This window comes from Gallinula chloropus, assembly GCF_964237585.1.
Source record: "Gallinula chloropus genome assembly, chromosome: 1".
Classification (NCBI taxonomy): domain Eukaryota; kingdom Metazoa; phylum Chordata; class Aves; order Gruiformes; family Rallidae; genus Gallinula; species Gallinula chloropus.
Genome location: NC_140085.1, coordinates 21,896,284 through 21,920,132, shown reverse-complemented (window position 1 = coordinate 21,920,132; position 23,849 = coordinate 21,896,284). Strand labels below are relative to the sequence as shown.

General features: G+C 43.7%; 1 protein-coding gene across 2 annotated transcripts in view; it reads right to left on the bottom strand.

The window, feature by feature from the left end:
• The window catches only part of SYN3 (synapsin III), a gene marked incomplete at both ends in the record, with an annotated part of 175,576 nt that overhangs the window by 139,539 nt on the left and 12,188 nt on the right, over window positions 1-23,849 (bottom strand). For both annotated transcript variants that reach the window (XM_084273252.1, XM_084273253.1), the window contains 2 exons: window positions 9,537-9,628; window positions 22,687-22,744. In XM_084273252.1, coding sequence (XP_084129378.1) covers window positions 9,537-9,628; window positions 22,687-22,744 — 150 coding nt within the window. The remainder of the gene's footprint in view (window positions 1-9,536; window positions 9,629-22,686; window positions 22,745-23,849) is intronic.

The window sequence follows — 23,849 nt, the reverse complement described above, 5'->3', positions numbered from 1 at the left end:
CCCAGGCAATGGTCTCTGCCACACATGAGATGAGCCTTTCAGTGCTCTGAGTGGTGCATGACTGAACCAGCCACCCCCAGGGGGAACCAGCCCCCACAGTTTCCCGTGGGTTTTCTCTCTTTGCAGTAGTTGCCTCCTTTTCCCACATGCTAGCCACAGGACAATGCAGCCCCTCGCCCTACCTCTCCTACTGCAATTGAGATCAGCCAGCAACTACCAGAGATAATCATCCCTGGGTGATGAAGAGTGTCAGGCTAGGAAGCTGTTAGTGTTGCCAGTCCTGAGCCTGACTCTGATACTGTGGCACAGGATGCTTATTTACATTCCACTAACTCTTGTTCAACTTGGTCCCATGCATTTTAACAGTCTCTTTCTTTGTTGGTGGTAAAATTACAGAGACAAACCCAAGTATAAAGCCTGGATCCGAAATACCTGATAGGAAGAGATCTGATTGCTGAATATAATTTCTTAGGTTGGACCCATCTACCCTTGAATGTGTGACAGTGTTAGCTGCCTTGGAAATAGTTTTGTCAGAAATGAGGGAACATAAAACAATTTAAGAAATTTCTGTTGTCAGATTTGTAAGCAAAACATCTCAGGAGCAGCAGTAGCTATTGGAGATGCGCACCCGCACTTCAGGTTCTGCCTACCCTCTGTTATTCAAGGGGGCTTTATTCAGCTTTGTGATGCTTCCCAGTAATCAATGCATTTTGACTAACTTCTCTTTCAAAGCCTTTCCTATCCTCTTGGCATGACACAGAGAGGAAGAAAAATGCATAATTAAGTAATATGATACAATGAGCTTTGCATTACTGGCAATTAACAGAGCTTTCAGACAAACTACTGAGGCACAAGTCCAAGCCATAAATGGCTGCAACAACCTGAGAAGTGCAATAATCTCTCCAACTATGCAGCGCCTTGGGTGTCTGACAGCTAATAGAAAGTGGCATTTACAAATACGAGAAAGTTCTTGTGCTTCCCTTGGGCATTAGTAGTATTGTCATTACACTACTGAAAAGTAATGTGAAATCTGTGACATTTTCACCTATTACAGTGTTAGATTTAATGTTATGTTGGATGTCGTAGTGAAATGGGAACTTTCCTAAGGAAAAATCATATTTCAGTTAAAACCTCACGTCACATTTTCCACAGAAAGAAGTAAACCTTGCTGAAGTTATTCAAATGAATAATTAATGTGATTATGTAGATGAGTAAGGTAATGCAGAGCTGGTTTTAGAGAAACAAGAAAGCGACACAATAATGACCTCTCTTACTAGTTGCAGGAGGAGACCCGGGGGCTTTTGGGACACTACTATAGTGAAGAGATGGGGAAAACCCATAGGGTGTGTGGCACATCAGCGTAGCCAAAGCAGCACAGAGCAGGAGTCATGGTTTCAGAAGGACCAGTACTGCTATATGCAGATGAGGACACCCTGGAAGATGCTCTGATTTGCTTCTCAGCCACAGACCGATGGTCAACAAGCCATAAAATCTCATGTCACACACTCTTTGAACTGTACCGTGGCAGTCTCCTAAGTCTGTCATATATTGGTGTATGACAGCTAGCTGTGTGGTGTGTTTGACATGCTGGGGGGAAGGGATGCCATTGAGAGGGACCTTGAATGGCTTGAGAGATGGGTCTGTGTGAAATTCAGCAAAGGTCCTGAACATGGGTCACGGCAATCCCAAGCAGAACTACAGGCTGGGTGGAGAATGGATTGAGAGCAGCCTTAAGGAGAAGGATTTGAAGGTGTGGGTGGATGAGGAGATCAACATGACCCATCAATGTTTGCTTGCAGCCCAGACAGCAAATCTTATCCTGGGCTGCATCAAATGAAGAGTGACCAGCAGGTTGAGGGAGGTGATTCTTTCTTTCTACTCCACTCTTGTGAGACCCCCCCCACCTGGAGTATTGTGTTCATCTCTGGGGCCACCAGTACAAAAAAGACATGAACCTGTTAGAAAGACTCCAAAGGAGGGCCACGAAGATAATCAGGGGTCTGGAGCAACTGTCCTACAAGGACAGGTTAAGACAGCTTGTTCAGCCTGGAGAAGGCTCCTGGAGACCTTATTGCATCATTCTCTACTCATAGAGGGGGTGTAGTGATTGGACAAGGAGCAATGACCTTAAGCTGAAGGAGGGTAGATTTAGATTTGATATCAGGAAGAAATTCTTTATTGTGAGGGCAGTGAGGCACTGGAACAGGTGGCTCAAAGAGGTTATGTATAACCCCTCCGTGGAAATGTTCAAGGCCAGGTTGGATGGAGTTTTGGAGGGTGTCCCTGCCCATGGCAGGGGGGTTGGAATTAGATGATCTTGGAGGTCCTTTCCAACCCAAACCATTTTGTGATTCTATGATTCTATGATTTTACTAGTAAACTGAACAACCTTGACATGGAAAAAAGCATGTAGACCAGGATGATACTTCTAAGTAGTAACAACCACACTTTGCCAACAACAGCATGCCTTGAAAATGCTTGTGACCCAAAGCTTTTACAGAAGATGGTCCAAATACTTTCCAACATCACAGAATAAATTCGTAGAGTAATTTAGGTCAGAGAGGATCTTAGGAAATCATATGGCCCAACACACTGCTCATTGCAGGGTTAAGTTTAAAGTGACATTAGGTTGATCAGGGTTTCACCTAGCCAAAGTCTGAATGTTCCCAAGGATGAAGATCCACTAATCCCTCTGGAACCTTGTTCCAGGATTTGACCACTCTCACTGTGGACTTTTAAGAAATTTTCTATCTAATTAGAATTTCACCTGCTGCAACTTGTGTCTGTTTTATTCTTTTCCTTTCACTGCACACCTTCAGCAATAGTTTGGCTTCATTTTCCATACACGCTCCTCTTAGTTGCTTGATGTCTGTAGGTAGATCCCCCTCAGCCTTCTTGTACAGACTGAACAAAGCCATCTCTCAGTCTTTCCTTGGGTGTCTTTAGTCCAGATCGAGTAGCTTGGCAGCCTTTCTCTCAACCCGTTCCAGTTTGCCAGTGCCTTTTTTTGTGCTGGGTAGCTCACAGCTGGACACAGTACTCCAGATGTGAATAGTGTCTTGTTAGCTATTTGCTTGCTAATACTGCCCAGTGAGCCATAGGGCTTCTTGCCCACACGAGCACACAGGACCTCCAGGTCCTTTTGTGCAGACCTGGTTTCTCTCCAGCTGCCCCCCCAGCAGTACTGAGGTTATTCCTCCTTCACAGCAAGACTTTGCAATTGTCTGTATTGAACTCTGTGAGGTTTCTGTTTGCCCATTTCCCCAGTTCTTAAGGTGCCTTTGAATGGTAGGTCTGCCCTTTGGCATATCTACCGCTCCCCATCCTCCAACTTGTTGCCACCCATGAGCTTGTTGAGCCTGCACTCTGTCCTAGTATTGAGTCATTAATGGAGATTCACCTTGACCGATATAGTACAGGTGCAGCAGAACTTGGCACTTCACTTTTCCACTTGCCATTTCCTGAAAGAAGCCCTAGTAAAAACCCCCATGGAAAGGAGACAAATGAAGGCAGGTTTGGTGAAAAAAAAAAAAAAAAAAAAGCCAGTCAAGACTGAAGATCTACAACAGTCTTTAATTATTCTTGCATTGAGTCCAGGATTAACTAATTAATGAGTGCTCAAGGCCCTGGCAGCACATTTCTTATTGGAAAGAATTACTGTAAATGCAAAAAGGGCCAGGGAGTTAGTTTAGTCTCTGAGATGCTCCCCACCCTGGTCTGCTCAGAGTGACTTTTTGTTTCTGGCAGCTGCCTGCACACCAAATGTTTTCCCAATAACTGTCAGCATCCTGCCTGTACGTCGGCTCAGCGCCAGCTGCTGGGGAGGTGAAGGGGGACATTATTCATCTGGGGAGATCAGTAAACCCCGAAGAGAGAAAGAGGCCTCCAAGCAGCTGTTTAGCAGCAGGAGCTGAGGTGGAAGCATCTGAGAATAAATACATAAATAAATACACCCCAAATTCTCTTCTCATTTTTAGCTCCTGAGTGGGATGGGCAGGTGAGGAGGGGGGGGGGGAGATATTAGTGAAAGATGATGGTAAATCATCCCCCATGTGGGAGTAATTCCTTGGTTTATAAATTTGTCCTGGAGGTGTTAAATTGCTTTGTGTGTAACTGCAGGTCACCAGGATCTACCTTATTTGACACCTTGTCCCAGCCCATTATCTCTGCAGGGTATTGAGGTAAGGGAAGTGGTCATTTGGCACATTGGTGTTTTGCCTAAAGTGCACTTTCAAAAGCTCACATGCTGTTACACACACCCCTCCTCATTTACAGATTGCCACGCTGCCAATAGAGAAATATTGCTCAATTGTTGCTCAGTGTTACGTATATAGCACATATTGTACTCTACAGTGTGGTACATTCTGTGAATCTTGAGAGAACTAGGCACTCAACTTATTTTTCCATCTGGCTTCTAGGTAGGAACCTAAACTCTCCCATTTTTAACTCCCATCTGCCTCTTTGCAGAAGTTAGGAAGAAACAATATATATTTTAAATCCCAATTAGATGAGGAGTTAAATTTAAAAAGACAGGGACTTGACAGAGTCTAGGGTTCCTCTCTGACACAAACTTCCTGGACAACAAGAAGCTGGAAAGTGATCTACTGCCTGCCAATGTGTTCTACATCAGTGCTCAAGGACAGTAGCTAGTCCCATGACCACCTTGTAGAAGAACTGCAAGAAACCACCAATTTGAGTGAATGAGTGGTCCCTAAGAGACAAGAAAATATCCATCTCCTACCTATGTGCAGCTCCTGTGTGGTGAAAAAGCAAATCCTCTCCATAAGTTACATCTTTCATGGTGCAGCTTGTGAGGTGGGTGAACCTATTGCAATGGGAAAAGGTGCTGTGGGAAGGGGAGAGGATCCTCACTGGGCTTTAGAGTCTTGCTTCCTGGAGCCCACAACGCTTCTGTAGCCAGAGTGGATGTCTCCTGGGGTCTGCAAGCACTGAATAGCAGGAAAACACCTGCCACTAGGATGTTCAATTTCTTTTCTGTCCATTGTGTAAAAAGATTTGCTTCCTTATGGTGTGATTGTACTGCAGCTTGCAGTGCAAAAACACATTTTGGGAAAAAAGAACTTCCAGATCCTGATCTGTTTGGAGTAACAGGCTGCTGTCCTGTTATCAGAGTGCAGAGTGTGGTTTAAGCACTGAATCAGCTGGAAACAACTCAAGTTAAAAATGAGGAGAAATTTCTTCTTAGAAAGAGTGGTTGGGCATTGGGACGACTTGCCCAGGGAGGTGGTGGAGTCACCGTCCCTCAGGGTGTTTAAGGAAAGGTTGGATGAGATACTTAGAGACACGCTTTAGCAAATAATGTAGGTGGTAGGGGGATGGTTGAACTAGATGAAATTGAAGGTCTTTTCCAACCTTAATGATTCTGTGATTCTATGAAATTCAGCACTAATTAAAGGAATGAACAGGCCTTTATGGAGGAGTCTGAGCACACCTGCTGATCCCACCACAGCTGCAATGACAAAGGCATACCATCCAGGGTGAGGTATGCACCTCCCCGCTGTCAATTCTGCCATTGCTCCACACAGTGTCCTACCCATTTCAGACCCTGGGCATCTCCCAGTCCATCAGGTCTCATCTGTACTGTGGTAGTACAGTGAGTGTGCATGCCACACTGTAAGTGGTATGGCCACCAGTGTGGTAGGTCCCATGCAGACACACAAAAATGTGCTTTCTCCCCTAGATGATTAGCCCCAATGGTAAAAGAGCCAGCTCCACAGGGAGACAGGAGACGAGAGCAGTCTGGTGCATGATTAATTTATATCCTTAAAAGTCTGAAATGCTCCCAAAGACATTAGTATTCCCCATGTAAGAAAGCTGTCCAGATTTTCAACATACCCCTGCTTTCTTCCCACATCTACTGCAATTTATAGCTGAAGGTTTGTAAAGCCCAAAAGGCAAACACAGGACTACATTTAATCTAATGCAGAGGCTGAGATCATAGTTTGGGAGTCTACGTGTTGTCAGAAGCAGAGACAGCCCAAATTCTCCTTTATACTAAGACACTTGTATAATATCCTGAAAGCATCATTGCACCTCAAAATGAGTGCAGCGCCAGCACTGCCAGGCTCTTTGCAATGTGGAAACATAGGTATGAAGTCTCCCTTAGAGAAATGAAGACAAGTGAAAATGAAAATCCTGATCCTTATATCTAACCCCAGTAGAGGAGCCACAGCCCAAGAGCTTTATAAAGTAAATTAGACTTCAGACAGTTCACTCTGTGTGTGAGTGTGTGTGTGTGTAAGGACCTGTGCAAAAGGAAGATGTTGATACTCTGGAAGGAGTTTGAAGGATCCACCCAAGCGTTTTAAAAGCAGGCATCATGCTTGTTTCTTCACACTGCTCAGTAGTCCAGCCATCACACCCAGAAATTACTCAATTTCTCATTTTGAAGGGGTTGCTAAGTTGGTGGGGGATCCCTTGGGATGAGTAAGGGCCACCACAAAAAAGTGCTGGCATAACACTGACCTATGTATGGGAGACTCTTCCCTGCCAGACTTGGCCCAGCTCACCCCCCTGCACTATCCTCAGTCAGGGCACGTGTTACAGAGCACTGAAATAGGGAAGTGCTTCCGAGACATTGCATGAGATACTCCACAGCCAGCTCTTTTTCTTCAAACTCTGAAGAAAATGTGCTGAGCAGGCTGATGGAGCCATCACATACCGTGCTGAAACCGGCACAGAAAAACATATGCATTTCTTTTAATTTGTTAGACGACAGCCTTTCTCTCTCCAGTAGCACATTTCACTGAGACTATCAAATCCCCCACTCCGCCCTGCAGATGTGCAGAATTTAGTAGCTAAATACAAGGAGGTGGAGACCCAGAATTTTGTTACTGTAAAATTAAACTCTCTGAGCCACACTTGTTTTAAAAACCAAGAAAGCAAAGTAGTGCTTGGCTTCAGTTCTGTTGTTCGCTAACGTAGCTACTTGCACGACACAGGCTAGGAGTGGCGGAGGTCTGTATGCTTCCAGTTGCTTACTCTCTTTAATTGGCAGTATTACTTCTAAAGCACCTTTAAAAAAAACAATTTCCAGTGGTTGCTTCACTAGTATTGCTGTTGTTATAAATGTTTATTATTTCCTTGATTTGAAACCCATTGATGCATAATATTCTCTATATTTCGACTAAACTGCCATGCTTTGTTGCCTTTGCTTTGAAGTAGAGTGTGAAGAAGGCAGGGCTCCTGCAGGCACAGGGAGATCCCAAATGTGCCTGTTAGCAAGGTGCTGTCACCTTTCCTTCCTGCAACTTGTCAGTGGGATTTCCAAGGACTCTGGGTATTCAAAAACCATGATGAGTCTTACATCTCATAATCCAGAAACGTTTTAACTTTCACTGAATATCTCACCTACTAATTAATAGAGGCCTAATAAGTGAAAGAAAAGAGAAATATATGACCATGTCATGATGCATTGGTGCACATATGGAGTCTCTCTGCAGCTGGGCACACTGGTCTGCAGTCAGGAAGGACAGGGCTGTGGGCAGGATGGGGGGCATGGGGTAAATGGGAAGCCAAGCTGCACCCATAGGGATGGGCTGAGGGGCCTCCACACAGTTGAGAAAGAGTATGCTCTGTAATTCACCTTCTAAAGTGAAGAAGAGTTATTGCCTCTGTAACTTCTAAAGTAATGGTGTGGTGGCTGTGGAAGTTGGCTGGCCTGAGCTCTTAAACTGTCTAAGATGGGCAGAAGAGAGGCTGTAAGCAAATGCCATGGACTTGTAAGGACTATAACAAACCATGGACAATATAAAACAAAAAACCTGAACTAATACCATTGATAAAAACATGCAGTTTTATATATAGCCACACAAAAAGGCTAGCTGTGGTCCCTGTGTATTTACTGCAAGCAGCTACATGAACACCATGCCCCAGACACTCTTGTGAAATAAATTTTGTCTTCAGTTTCAGTTTAATAGCTCAAGATCTTTCTGCCAGATGTATGAATGGCTTTGGGAGGTAAGGCACGAGAAGGAAAATGAAGATGTGATCAACCTAGGAAATGGTTCTTGGGAAATCTTCCAGCGTTGTGAGCAAGCAAACACAAGAGCGCATTAGCACGACACACTGTCTGATGCATGCTCCACTGGCTGGTTCATGGGACATATGCTTTGTTTCACTGAGAAACAGACATTTGTGGGATGAGAGAAAGCAAATGGATATAACAGACTCAACCTTTAAAGTTTTTAGCAGAGACTCGTGAAATTTACCAAAGAACAAATGGATACTGGTGGACATACCAAGAGCTGTCAAGACCTGAAATGAATTGATGGACCACAGTCATAGCTAATTGACAGTGACAAGTGTTGCTTTGCAATCTTTGTACTGGAAATGGCATCTTGAGAAATTAAACTGAGGCCAGCACTCTCAGAATCGCCATTTTTCAGTTGTTCCAATAATCCCTTTCAAAAAATATTCCTGCATGCTGTATTATGTGTCTCTGTGTTTCTGAACAAGAAGCAAAGCCTTGATTAAATGTGTAAACAATATTAAACTCGGAGACGCTGTGTAGGCCAAAAAGTGCAAATGAACTATGCAAAAAGAAGTAGGGAGGGTAGAAAGATGGATTGGGAATAGCAATGAAATTTCAACACGAACAAAGAAAAGCTGTTGTATCAAAGTTGAAATGTAGAGTTGGAGGTTGTAAAGGCAGCAACTCATAAAGACGTAGGCTTCTGACTAAGAGGGTGAAAAGCAGTATCAGGGCTACGTAAACAGAGGCATTTTACCATCATACACAGATGTGGCAACTTACACTGCCCTTTATATAGCAACACTAGGAACACTTCTGATATTAACTCCAAATTGTGAGCACTCTGGTGTCGGAGACAAGGGGAGCAATGTTTTCAGAAAGTGAATCAGGTGTATGACTGGAGAAGCATTGCTTAGGGAAAGAGTCTGCAGTTATAAAGTAATGCTAGCAGGGATAGAAATCCCCATAAGAGAAGGGGTATTACCTCTGAGATAACACCATGGGGCAAGGACAGACCATTGGAAATCCCTGGAAAAAAAGGGTTCTAGGGGCAAATCAGGCTGTGAGGATTGGACTGTGAGGATCTGTTCTAGGGGCAAATCGGGTTGTAAGGATGGCAATCATGGAAAGGTCTTGTCCACTGGGATCAGCAGCTAATTTAGGTAGGTTAAGAAATACAAACTGATGTTTACAATGAGGGTTAGTTGACACTAGAAGGAGAGAAAATTCAAGGGAAAGGAAGATCCACTGTCCCTTTTACTGGGAGGCTTGAGGCTAAAAAGAAATTGAAAAGGAGGCACTTGTGCTTGCATGAAGGGACTGGACTGGAAACAATGACCATATGGCATCATGTGCAACTGAGATCTGATATAAAACCACCAGAGTTAAGTCAGAGTCAGTCTTTCCACTGTTCCCAGGAAACCTTGAAGTCATTAAGGCTGCATTGCTCCAGTTCATATACCGGTCAGACCCTGAGGTCATCCTGCTTGCCCCAACACTGCTCCAGAATGCCCAATTTCCAAGAACAGCTGGTGTTCCTCACCTTACCACCTTGGTGCCATTCCTCATGACCTGCATGTCCACCATGCAGCCACCCGTGACATAAGCAGCCAGGTTCAGCTCGGAGAACTCAGCCTGGAGCAGAGCAAAAGGACAGAGAGTTACTCGAGGACAGCAGAGACACAAACACATGGACACAGATGCAGAATTGGTTTTGGCTGGAATGTGCCTTGCCTTATTTTTATTTTCCTGTGAGGCAATGGGAGATCCAGTTACAGCTGATTTGCCCTGGAGAGACTGCAGAAGTATTTACAGCTTCCACACTTGGGGTGTACAAGTATACAGGATTAGGCTTATTGCAGTAATAAGTAGTGAAGGAATTAGGGAGAAAGCTCAAAAACACATACAGAAAATAATAAAATTAAATAAATAACAATAAAAAGAGGTAAGATCATTTGAATTCAAATTCCAAGTTTCCACTTGTAATCGTCCATTTAGAATTTTGTCTCAGCCAGCTGCTGTTCCACGGGCCAGCTATAAACCTAATACAAAAGATTTAAAGCACCCTAAATAGCTAAAAAGCCTCATTATGCTGCAGGAAGGTGATAAGCAGAGAAACCCACCTAATGCAGTTTACTTATTAAGATTTTGAACTATTAAAGGGTCAGCAAAACTAGGTAGGCTATTATCAGTACCGCTCGATTATTAAAACACTTCAACTTTTAAGAGAGGCACGGCTTACAAGGCCAGAAAGGTTGGGGAAGAATATTTAAGCTCTGGGTAGCAAAAGGCAATGTGAATGGGGTTGATTATGACTGCAGTGGGTGACAGTGAAGGTTAAGACACAAATCAGAGCAATTAACAGGGCAAGAGATGTGATGAAGAGATGTTGGCTCTGCTGCCCCTCAGATAGGAGTGCCAGTGAGACTTGGTGGTCTCAGGCCACTCTCGGTAAGAGGAGGATGGCCAGATTAGCTCAATTTGGGCTCCAAATCATAACTCTGTCCTTTATGAGCAAATGAGCGGACCCCGGACTAGAACAGCATATCACTGTGTCATGCCAGTCCTCCCTTTCCAGCACAATGCAAACATATTTTTATGCATTTAGAATTCTATATTAAATTAGCACCTGTGCATCTAAATAATCAGTTTTCAGGTTTGGGGACAGAAATTTTAGTCTTCTTCCCCCCCCCCTCCCCCCCTTTCCTGTTAATGCATTTCTTTCAGACTTAGTATGATGGAGACTGAGCAGCAGTAAAATCATCTTCTAACCAGTGGCTACCTCATATCAGAGCACTCAGTGTTGCTAATGCTTGTGGCTTAATTTATATTCTTGTACTTGCCAAAAGTTACTTTTATACTGGAAAAAAAACCCCAACCCGAAAAAAACATGTTTTGTCCTTGTGAACACATGGAAAAAACTTGCCAATGGAGAACTAGTGCACCTGTAAAGGCTCAGAGGCCAGACGACAAATGAAAAATCACTTCCAACTTTCTTTTTTAAAAGCCACATGATTTTAAAGTAATGACCGTGGACTGTGACCTCATGATGTAATGAGATTTCATGTTTGTGGCCTTGTGTAAACTTTTCAAAGCAACACCCTTGCATGATCTTACGTCATTGTAACTCCCAATTACAATGAAAGGAGGGGGGAAATTCCTGTTGCTGAGAAATAAATCTTCCTTCAAACATACACACATGGAATGACAGTGGTTTGGGTGACTGGCTGGGGCTTTTCCTGTGAGATTGCGTAGTGCTGCCTCGGCCAGAGCCATGCTTCTTCACTGGATCATACTGGGTCAGAGATAAGAAAATATGTACCTCCACAAGGCACCTGCATTTACTGATTTTATTAATTTTAAAAGCTAAATGGATGTAGGGAGAGGTGCATCTACCTTGAACAAAGTCAGTAAGAAGAGATGCTCTGGGTACCATCAGGGATCTCCCCAGCATGTCAAGGCAAGTAGGACGGAGTGTGCCTGCTTGTCAGCTTACATGTAGCTGGTGAGGCCTCATAGACTTGGGAGATGAAAGGATGGTTTTCCTACCTCTGTGCCTGCACATGCCTCGGAGATGTCCCACTCTGAAAGCAGAGTGTTACTGAGCTGAACTTTCAGCTTCTGCAGCTAAGGGATGCATCATCTCATGTGAAATCCAGAGCAAGAGAAGTTTTAGGTCTGTGTTTTCATATTTCTTTACGCTTTTCTTCCATCTTTTTTTTTTTTTTTTTTTTTTTTTCCTGCAACGGCTGTGTACTAAAGAGCTTAACACTGTGTTTTGCTGGGGGTGCAAATCTTCATTTGCTAGCTGGCACTTACGATCTAAGTCAGCCTGACAGGCGTTGGTCCATGGCAGTAAGACCAAACAAAGCTGTGTTGAGGCACCTGAAGTCCTTGCAGGCCTGGGAATCCCCTGAGCTGGTAAGTACTTCATACCAAAGTGCCAGGACCAATTTCAGGCCTGTTAATGTCAAGGACCAGAAGAAAGGGAAACATCTCCTCTGGCAGCCATTGTCCAGGGCACCACGGCAAGTAGGGAGGAGCGGAGAGGGTCTGCGGGACTCAGCTACCTCTCCCCTAAAGCATCAGGATATACAATCACAGCTGAAGGACAATGCTAAACTTTTCCTGGTGATCACTCCTGCTTTGACAGACTAAGCTAAGGACCTCTGCTGCTTTCACGTAGCTGCTTTGTCCCCTCTGACAGGCTGCTGCTAGCTGGCATTTGGAAGAAGGCTGAAAACTTCAGTCAGCAGAAATTGTTTCCTGTTGATTTTCCAGTGCTCCCTGTATTTTTAACTTTGTGGGTTTTGTAGCCTGATGACTTCCCTTGGCTGGGATTTCAAGTCTGAGCTCATCTCCAGCCTGAGTTTACCTTGCAGACAAAGAGGTCTTTGAAAGCAGCCCATGCAGATAGAGTGACAGGTAACTATGCATAAAACAGGAGAGCCCAGATCCCTGTGGCCTTGTGGAGTCATTTGCGTTAGGACTCATCAAATAGAAGGCAGCATTACATTACCCTGATGGTGTTTTATGCTTGCTTTGCAATGGTGCCAGTGGCTGCAAAAACATTTAGGGCAAGAGTGAACCATGTGTGACAAATATGGCACAACCTCTCTTGAAGAATAATGTAATACAGTCGGTGGGAGCAGACGTATTTTGTACCTCTGTTTGGTCCAGATTTGGGAGGATGCCTACAGATATTCTGAGGATAGTTCTCTCAAAAGTGCCTATTTCAGGTATTCATATTCCAAAATCTCTTCAGATAATTTGGACTAAATCATAAGCTAATCTCAGCTTCTCTCATCAGTGCTCTGTAGGTACTGGAGATCTTTTTGGTGAGCTATTTTAAAGCTTCTATTTCTGTTTGCCGGTAATAAAAAAAGGACAACTTTGTCATTTTAAATCATGCAATAGTAGAAATGCCTGCCTTGGTAGCCACACCTTTTCATGTTTCATAGGAGGCATATATTCAAGGTGGATTTTAAGCATTTTTCTGTTGGGTTGGGAGAACTTCAAGATATCTCATAGTCTCTCTCTCTTTCCTAAGGCAGGATCAGCTCTCTGCCTGCTATCATGTGCAGATACTATGAAACCTTGTTGTATTTTCCATAGATGAGAGACCTCCTCAGGCAATCTGTGCCTTAACAGTAGTGGGAAGTTTTCCTGATATCCAACTTAAATCTCTCATGGTAATTTTAAAGACTGTAATGTTTTCTCCATTTCACTTCCTCCTGCAGAACCTGAAGACTTTCTGCTTGAAGACTTACTTTTCCTTCTTCCTTCTTTCCCTTAGACAAACCCAACCTCATTCTTGTAAGATTTTCCTGTAAATTATGTTTTTCAGCACAGTGATCAATGCTTTTGCTCTTTCTGGGATCCACTCTGACAGATCCTCAATTTTCTTGAGTTGTAATGGCCCAAACTCACCAAGATATTTCAGCAGAGACCTGACAATTGTTGAGTAAGATGTAGGGCCACTTGCCTTCCATATAGTACTGCTGACCACATGTTCCAGTGGGGATTTGTCACATGCAGCAATGTAGCTATTTTTTAATTTATATTCTGTCTGAGATTCACTGTAATCCTTACGTTGTTTTGTCCAGGCTACTGACTTGTGCATCTGCCACTGATGATTGATATATAAGGGGGAGATGTGCCAATGTCTGTAAAAACCTGATGGGATGTAGTAAAGAAGATGAAGCAATACTCTTCTGGATCATGCACAGGGATAGGACCAGGGGCCGCAGGCACAAAATGAAATACATTCCATTCCATTAAACAGAAGGAAACACTCTTTTTAGTGGAATGATGGTCAAATGCTGTAACAGGTTGACCAGAGAGGCTGTGGAGTCTCCATACCTGGAGATCCTAAAACCTCTATTGGCCACAGTCTTGGGCAGCCCACTCTTGGAGCAGGATATTGGTACAAGATTTACAGATATGCCTCCTAGCCTCAACCATCCTGTGATAAGTCTGGTATATGGCAGTTGCCTTTATTAAACTTCTCCCTGTGTATCAAGGGGGAACTCAAGGATAGCATCACAGTTTGCTCCTCGAGCAGATGCTGCGGGTCAGTTCACCTTCACTGTGGCACAGGAATGCAGGAATAGGGATGCAAGACAGGTTTTAGGTTTGTGTTTTGGTGGCATGGTGGTTGATTTATTTTTTCATTTTAAACAAGCAGGCTTAGTGTGTCCATACAGTGACAAGAACATACATTTGTTTGAGCTACTGAACTTTCTAAGTCCTCATCTGTATATAACCTAACTACAAGCTACTTAGGTAGGTTGTTGTTTAAAGGGGAGAGACAGAGTTATATCAGACTTTTGTGTGAATATTTGCATACATACTCCCATTTGACATATACTGCACATAGACATCAATAGCAGGGTGAGTTTTTGTGCCAGGGAACCTTTGTGCTTTCCTCAGTGCAACACACCATGCTCTGTGACACATAGACTGGTGTTTGGGGGGGGTTATTCCACCACCTAAATCACAGCACTGAGCTACTACTAGAGCATGCAGCTTTCCATAAGGCAACGCAGAGTGCTCACACCAGGATCTGAAGTGTGAGTTTGGTAGTTATTCTCACCAGCTCCTTTCATCCACATGGACATGGAGGTTTGACTCGTGGCACTGGAACCACAGGTGGCTTGCAAGGCACTGGGTCTCTCACAAGGCCAGAACTCCCCACTCTCCAAGTCTCCTTTGGCTGTCTCCTACCCTGTCAGTCTTACTCCTGAAACTCCTCACCAATTATCACCCCACATCTGTTTTTCTCCCCCTGCCCCATGACACAAAATGCAGTCAGAATAACAGGCTGGTCTGTGTCATGGCTGAAGCACTTGGGATGAGAAATTACGGCTGTCTAATCAAATCTCATACATTCCTCAGAGGATTTTATGCTTTAATTTTTGGTGGATCTTCCAATATGTACAAGGAAAGAAAGGCTTTGGCAGACACCCGGCTGCATTCCTGTAACAGCACATTTCAAGACAACCATCACAAGGGGGGGAGTAAGCAATCCCTAAATCCTGCACAAGGCAGATCATATGGGTGGGAACTGGGGGGAGGGCAGGGACTGTGTGTGCTTGGTGTGCGCATGCATACAAAATTAGAGATTACATACGCTGATTCCCCATGTCTCTTTCCTGAGACATTTTCCCTTGGGAAGGCGTCCTGGTCCCCACTTTCTCCCAGTACTGGGGTTGCTCTTGGGGAGAAAAGGATAGAGAGAGTCCAGCTGGGAGGGGGATGCTTCCATGAAGCTCCAAGGGGAGCTTCCACAACTGCTCTTTAGAAGTCCTGAAGCTAGGAAGCATACTCCTAGCCTACAGACTGATTGCTGATACTGAAGGTCCACATGCCTTGAACTGTGTGAGTGCCTTCTGGTTAATCAGCTCTCACAGCATTTGGAATTGTCTCTTAAATCTTATTTTCAGCAGCTGGGTGCCCAAAAATTGGAGGGCTAGCAAAAGCGTATTTCTAAACCTTTTGATCCCAGGAAATAGCTCAAAAACATGAACTCTGTAAGCCTCCAAAAGCCAATGGAAAACAAACAACAAAAAAACTTAAGACACTATTTATTTAAGAAATTAAAGATTTTTGAGTCATTCTAGCTGTCTCTCCCAGTCCCTGTATTCATGGTTTATGAAGGCTTGTATGTGGCAAAGCGATGAGAACTGCTGTTACTGTTCTTGAACTGCTTTCTGGCTTTCGCTTGGGAAAGAACAAACAAAAAAAAAACCCCATAGCTTATAACGAATAAAAATTATAGTTATTTGATGAGAGGCTAATTTTCCTCTCATCACACACAGGCCTACCAAACTGCACCTTCTGAAAGGGCCACTTTATACTGCACATGAAAATATCTCTTTAGGACGGGAAGTACAATGGAGCTGGAATTCATGATTTGTATTACAATTATCTTCTGTGAGCGCCAAGTACAACTTTTTTTCCTGACAATGCTGCCAATGGAGTCATAATCTATACCACAAGACTTTTCCAGAAGCATGTACATAGGAGTTCACTGAATAGTCATTCCCTGAAAATAAACCAGGCAGCGGGAACAAGTGAATGAGCTGTACAAGAAGAATGCATGTCAGACAGACAGACGGACCCACCTTGTCACAGCAGGAAATGGTGGGAAGGAGATGGGTAGACAAACAACAGGAGTAAAAATGTACATGAACCTTTTTGCCTCATCAATCCTCCTTCACCCTTTTCACCCCCCTCCACCATTAAATAGCTAGTGCCAGGAAAAATGTCTCTGACTATATTAAAATGTTTTTAGCAGTATCTGAAGGAAAGATACCCCAAAGGTGTCAGACTCTCTTGCTCCTCCATGCTAGATCTGTGCTCTCCTCTCTCCCTCCTGCACTCTTGTCATTCTCATCAGTAAACCCCACCAGAACCATAGGGTCTAATCCCTTGCTACTGCAGGCACCATGTCATGAAACCTTTTTTTAAACCAGTGTATTTATTAAAAGCAGATGTGTCTTCTTAGTCTCTGCTTTGGCAGGATAAACAAACTCAACTCTTTCAGGCCACTCTTGTAAGTCAGGTTTGTTCAGCCTGGTTGAAAGGGAGACTGAGAAGAAACCTCATCACAGTCTTTGGCTTCCCGATGAGGGAAAGCAAAGAGGCAGGCACTGATTTGCTCTCATTGGAGACCAGTGATAGAACTTGAGAGAATGGTATGAAGCTGAGACAGGGGAGGTTTAGGTTGGATTTTAGGAAGAGGTCCTTTACTGAGAAGGTGGTTGGGCACTGGAACAGGTTCCCCAGGGAAGTGGTCACAGCACTGAGCTTGATTGAGTTCAGGAAGTGTCCGGATGATGCACTCAGTCACATGCTCTGAGTTGGCAGGTCCTGTGTGGAGCCAGGAGTTGAACTTGCTGATCCTTATGGGTCCCTTCCAACTCTGGATGGCCTATGATTCTATGATTCTAGTTCCCCATGGTCATCCCAGTGACTCCCCTCTGTGCATCTCCTGTCCTTTTCATCAGGCCATTGCCACCGTGTCATGGTCTGGCTGATGAGTCTATGGTTCTCCGGGTGTCTTCAGCACCAGCACCAGCTCTTCAGCATCAGCTCTCCTGCCCTCTCCTGCTTTTACCCAGTTAGGCTGGCAACGTACAACCATGTGACATCCTCCTGGTGCATGAGGCATACCTAATGCCCAAGGAGACCCCCATCTGGGGTATGTTATGAACCATATGATCCCCCAGAGTCATATGACATCCTTAGAGTATACAAAGCTTGGTTTTCTCTGGGACATGGCAGAGAGGGTGGGGAAGATGTGCTGAATTAGTTGCTTCTAGTCATGGAAAATGTTTGACTGAACATATCGTCTATGGTACAATTCTTCTTCTTCCTGAACATACTCTGCCTCCTGCCCTCCCAGTGAGGGAGGACTGAGAAGATAAAAACCAAATTAATTTGAGAGACTAAAAGCAGTGCTGTCAACTCCCATGGCACATTAAGATTCTTCTTTAAGCTTAACTTAGCCTTAAAGTAATTTTATTTAATCAAACTTATACTTTCCATTTCTAAAATGAATTATCTTACTTTTATATTTCTAGAGAAAAGAGCTGGAGATGTATACACTGCAGTTCTCAAAGCTGGAAATCACCAGGCAAGTAAAAACAACAACATAAATGAAAATCTAAAAAGCCCTTTATTTTTAGCATAAATTAGTATTTTTATACTCAGATACTTTTTAAAGCTTAGAGGCTTACCCATACTGAGTAAAACTAAAACCATTAAGGTTTTAATTGGAATAGGTCAAATAGTTCTTCATTTTTTGATCAGTGTTTCATTCGGGCTTATGAATGACTATCATCGTTGCTACAGAAGGACTTGTAGCAAAAAATGTGCAAAATAATCACAATGTGATCCAAACTGACTCCAAAGAAAATGGGGCCCTGATTCAGGAAAGCACTTGCATTTGCTTCCCACTCACCACCCCAGCCCTCACTCAGCCCTGTGCCTCTCCCTGTGCAGACCGCGGGGAGAAGGTGATGGCATTGCATGCCTGGCTTTCAGTCAAGGGTGGGCAACAGTGCATCCTGCAGCCTCTAAAGCACATCAGTAAATTTACTTTGGGTGCTATGCTGAAGATTAGAAAAGAAATAAAGGTGAAACAAAGTCAGAAAGAAAGTCAGGACTCACAGTCCTTTTAATGACCAACAGAAGATGGCAGAGGCTGGAGAGGGTATACTCTCTGCAGTGCTCCTGGCACTCTCTCCTGTTCACTGGCAGCGCCACAGTGTCTCTTGTTGCCTGATAGAGGTAATGGACCTCACTGAAGAACAAGGGATGGGGTAGTATTGAGGTCATGCAATTCACTTCTTTCCTAAAGAACCAGAAAAACCTTCTTCAGGAGTCCATGAAACCTATTTTCATACAAGCTAGGACTTACAGAAGCAAGTCCCTGGGCAGCAGGATGGCATTTAACAGCCTCTTCCCTGCAGATTATCTAGTGTCTAATATGAACTGAAATCACCTTTTGTAGAAATTTATTATCTTGAAACTTCTGCCTGTTTCTCCAATTCAGCTGAAATCAGCCAGTATCCTCCACAGTGTTGGGTGTGTGGGACAGACAGAGCGAGACAACATGATCACATACGTCTTGCATTCCTCGGATGACAGCCAAGGGGGAGAGGCGGCTCAGAGAGCTGGTAGGGGTGTATAACCAGATTAGATAACTGACTTCCCGCTGCTGAGAGGGAGACAGAGCTGCTTTCAGCAATGCTGCTCCATTATAAATAAGTGATGTCATGGCTTTAAAAAAATATAATCTACTATCCTTCCCTGCTTCCACTAAAGATTGCTGAAATGGCTTGTTAAGAAATAATAATTAGAAAAGAATAGCCCTGTCAGAAAAAACAGGGCAGCTGCTTTTTCCCAATGTGGTTTTTCAGTAGTATTTAACATTTGGATATTTCCTTTCACTGCTTTCTTCCATTCAAATCTTTTTGTTATTTAGCTTTTCAGATCAAAAGTGGGGTTTTTTTCCTATAAAATATAAAAAAATTTCCTAAGGCAAACTGTATTCTGGATGAGGCAATAATGTGTGGTTATCTGAAGTGGGATCAAATGGAAAACTGAAAAACCAAATTAACTTACTGAGCAGACATCCCCCAGGGCTCAGTCCTGGGTCCAGTCTTGTTCAACATCTTTATCAATGACCTGGATGAAGGGATTGAATGCTCCCTCAGTAAGTTTGCAGGTGACACTAAACTAGGAGGAAGTGTTGATCTGCCTGAGGGTAGGGAGGCTCCTCAGAGGGATCTGAACAGACTGGACCAATGGGCTGAGACCAACGGGATAAAGTTTAACATGGCCAAGTGTAGAGTGCTGCACATGGGACATAACAACCCCATGCAGCACTACAGGCTTGGGGGAGACTGGCTGGAGAGCTGTCAGTCAGAGAAGGACCTGGGGGTGTTGGTTGACTGCAGGCTGAATATGAGCCAGCAGTGTGCCCAGGAGGCCAAGATGGCCACTGGCATCTTGGCTTATATCAGAAACAGTGTGGCCAGTAGGTCTAGGGAAGTAATTGTGCCCTTGTACTCGGCATTGGTGAGGCTGCACCTTGAGTACTGTGTGCAGTTCTGGGCTCCCCACCATAAGAAGGACATTGAGGTCCTCGAGCGAGTGCAGAGACAGGCAACCAGGCTGGTGAAGGGGCTGGAAGGCAAATCCTATGAGGAGCAGCTGAGGGAGCTGCGGCTGTTTAGCTTGGAGAAGAGGAGGCTGGGGGGAGACTTTATCACCACCTACAACTACCTGAAGGGAGATTGTAGAGCGGTGGGCGCCTACAACCAAGTAGGCTCTCTTCAGCCAAGTGACAGGAGATAGGACAAGGGGAAATGGTAAGAAACTGCACCAGAGCAGGTTTAGATTAGATATTAGAAAATAATTTTTTACTGAAAGAGTTGTCAGGGCCTGGAACTGGCTGCCCAGGGATGTGGTTGAATCACCTTCCCTGGATGTGTTCAAAAGAAGGGTTGATGAGGTACTTAGGGATATGGTTTAGCATAGGATGGGAATGGTTGGACTTGATGATCTTCAAAGGTCTTTTCCAACCTTGTGATTCTGTGATTCAGACCAAGTAGTTCAAGAGGTCCCTGAAAGTCAAACCTTGATCTGAGTTTATTAAGAAATTAACAGCTAGGGCAGGGCTTGTGCACCATGGCACAGTCTGTGTGGTGTTCACGGGACAGTTAGACTAGCAAAGACTGGAGAGCTGAGAACTCGAAGAGTAACATTTAGACCAGGCTGGTAACACAGATCTTTCCTGTTTGTTTTGGTGTCCTCGTTGTTTTGTTTTGTTTGTTTGTTTCATTATGTTGTTGTGTTTGTTTGGTTGTTTTTTTTCTATAATAAAATTGTGGAAGAACCTTAAATTTTCAGGTTGAGAGAGTCTTTGTGCAGCCTCAGGAAACCTGTTCTGAAACAGTTTAGTTTCCTGGATTATTCTCGAAGAGGAGGATGAAGAAATGAGGAAAGCTCAAAATAATCAGTGAAGGAACAATGAATATCAAGACATACTGAGTGAGGTCGTGTGGGCAAAAGAAGGGAACAAAAAGCCAGTTTGAAGAAAGAAGTGCCCCTCACTTGGCCTTATGATGTGCAGAGGGGCCTGAGGTCAGATTTGAGGACTGCCCTTGACAATACAGTTTCTGTGTTTCCCTTGATAGTCAATGGATTTAGAAGAAGAAAGTGGTCATCCCTTTTACTTTTGAGGTCTGGAGGAGACAAAAGCTGTTTCCTGCCTGCTGTGTGGAGCTTATGTTGCCTTATCAGAGGTGCAGTGAAGGGGAAGCAACAAGGGCCCTTGTTCATTATTCTTCACCTCTCCTATCCATTGCATGCTTCATTCCCTTGCCCAATATTGCAGTTGTTACGCTGAGTATTTAAAGAAGGTCACAAGAGGCCTGGCAATGGTCCTCTCCAGCACAGTCATGCCAGCCATTCCATCTTCGTTTGGAGCAATTTGGAGCCTCTTCTAAAACATGGGCATTCAGCCTATGTGAAGGGTTTCAAGAGACAGACTGGGCCAGTCCCCCTGAAAAAAACTTTGGCAAAATGTGATAAGCTACCTAATGATGATAACAAGGGTCATTGCTGGGTCTAACCCATCAGGAATCAAGAGTACACTTCTGTTCTCCTCCACTCACCAACTATTTGAAGATCCTTTTTAAGGACCTCAAGTGCAATAACATCTGAGGATAAAGACTATGAGGGGAAAGGGAGAAGCTGGAAGTTCATGAAAGGATTAACATTTTGAAGAGTACTGGGTCTAGCTTTGAAGATGACCCTGCTTTGAGTGATGGAGCAGGTTGGATCAGAGGCTTGGAGACCAGATCTGAATTATTATTTCATTCCACGCCTCTGTGTGACAACTGTGATTATTTTGGGGTTTTTTTCTATTCTCTTTTAGGACATTTACTGGGGCAACCTGCAAAATACTTTGATAAGGAAGTGCAAGTGAGAATTATTCTTGCTAATATCGTCCAGTACTGACAAGTGTGATACCAATAAAAAGAGAAAAATGAAGTGTTCATAGCATTACAGTTGCAAGAAAATGACTTGTTAACTTTCCCGTCCCGGACACAGCCTTTGATCAGAACATGTGTGCTCATGTATAGTCCTAGGCAACTGGACAGCACTCCCTTGAAAAGAGAAGGAACACCTTATGAAGGGCAACAGGTCCTGAGAAAATCTTCAAATCCACTTCTATACACACACACACTGCAGAATCAACAGCTTTACAAAGACAGAAATTATCAGGTCATTCAAACATCTATTGGCAGCAGCTTGCTTTATCCATCCAAGCAGCTATATGGTCCTAATAAGTATAAAACAAGCATGTGTTTCCTTCACAATCACCAGCTCCTCTCTACATCTCTCTTTTCTTATGCCCACTTTCAAGTTAGATGACAAAGCCTCAATCAATGCTGAGATTTCATTTTGACAGACACTGCACTACCACAGAGAGGAGGGGACAGAGCCCAGCATGAAGAGTTTGCAGCTGAAATGAATGGCTACTGCCAAGGCTAACAGAGAAACAGAGAATTAGTCCAGTGCCTTGCAGAGCACATCGTAAAACAGACCATGAACCTCCTCACTGTTTCTATGGACTTTCAACAGTAAAAAGATTTTCCCATATGTAGTTCTTTTACATACTTAAACCAAAGGGTTTACACTTAAATGAGGGTAAGTCAGAAGACTTGCATAGTGTGCATGTGGAACATAACATCAATCTGTACTGTAGCATACTGGCTTTCCGGCTTTGCACCTTTTCAGGCATATATGCAGAGCTGGGAGGTAGTCTTCCAACGGAAGAAATTATAGTCCCATCAGCAGAACAGAAAATGTTATTTTAAAGTGTATTGGATTTGTATAGCAAGGTTTTGCTAGCGGGGTAGGTGTGTGTGTGTGGAGGGGGGCCTCTGTGAGAAGCTGCTGGAAGCCTCCCCCCGTGTCTGACAGAGCCAATGCCAGCTGTTTCCAAGATAGACCCACTGCTGGCCAAGGCCGAGCCCATCAGGGACAATGGACATGTTTTAAAACTCCTCATTATTTCCTTTCTTCAAGAGAAGAAATATCCAGACTATCTGTTTTATGTCCTCAGCCCTGTCCACACACATTTCTTAGAGCCAAATTCAGTTGTCACTGACCTGTTCCACTCGTATATCAAATTCTCCATTCACTTTCTTCCCCTGGAAGTATTTGGCCCTGCAGAAGAAATGAGAGAGACAAACATGGGTAAAGAAGAGTTTTGGCTTTCATTACATACTGTTTTGCTTCTGCATTTCCCTTTTTGCTGAAGAATTTCTAGCCGGGTCACAACATGTTTTCCTAATTCCTATCTTCTTTCAGAATTCCACTCTCCAGGAGAAACCTTCCAGGCTAGATGAAAACCACATTGAAAAGTTCTTTCAAGGCTTGTGACTTTATAAATTTTATTTGCAAACTGAAACCCAAATACTCTCCTAATCTTTTCCAGAGCAAAAACTCAAATTGATGATTCCTTGCTATATCTCATTTAATAATCTTTATTCTGTAAAAGATGGAGAGCAACATATGGTATGGCATCACAAAGTACTTCTGATGTTGAGCAAGGGTCATCACAGCTGAAGTACTACTTGTGAAGCCTACTCTCTTCTCTCCTGCTACAGAGCTGCTTTTTGGTTCTTTTGTCTCTCTGCTACTGATTTAGAGAACCAGTATTTGTATCTACAGTGTCATTAATGAAAGATCTCTTCTGAACTGAGAAACTGCATTTGCTTTGGAGCTGAACATTGTCACGAGAAGGACATATACCTTTTGCCCCTGTGCTCCTAAGGTGCCTATGATACGCAGACAACAAACCACTTTCAGAAGGATCAGTTCATGAGAAGGGAAAGCTGACAGTAATGTTGGAGAAGAAAACACAGGAAAAAGGTAGGCAGTCTTAGGGGGTTTATTCATAGGTGTGTATAATACCCCTTCTATTCATTATTCAGCAGGGAAATTGCCGACATAATTTCCCTTGTGATTCTTTCTCCTCAATTCTTACCCTTGCTGAACAAGCTTAATGGAAGCAAATATGAATTTACTTTATCAGACCTCCCCTCTAAAACTTCAGGAAGGCCATGTAGGTTCCAAAAAGCTCTTCTATTTGGAAAGCATTGAAAACACAGTTAAGCCCTGCAAGAGCTGTTTCCAGAGACAAAGTAAGTCTCTGCGTTCTGTTTCCAATTGGCAAAGACAGGGCAGAATAAAGAAGTAAAGGAAAATGAGGGGAAGCCGGCTTTGCTCCCTACTTTATAGCATTAGCAAAAAAAAGAAGCTGGCTCAC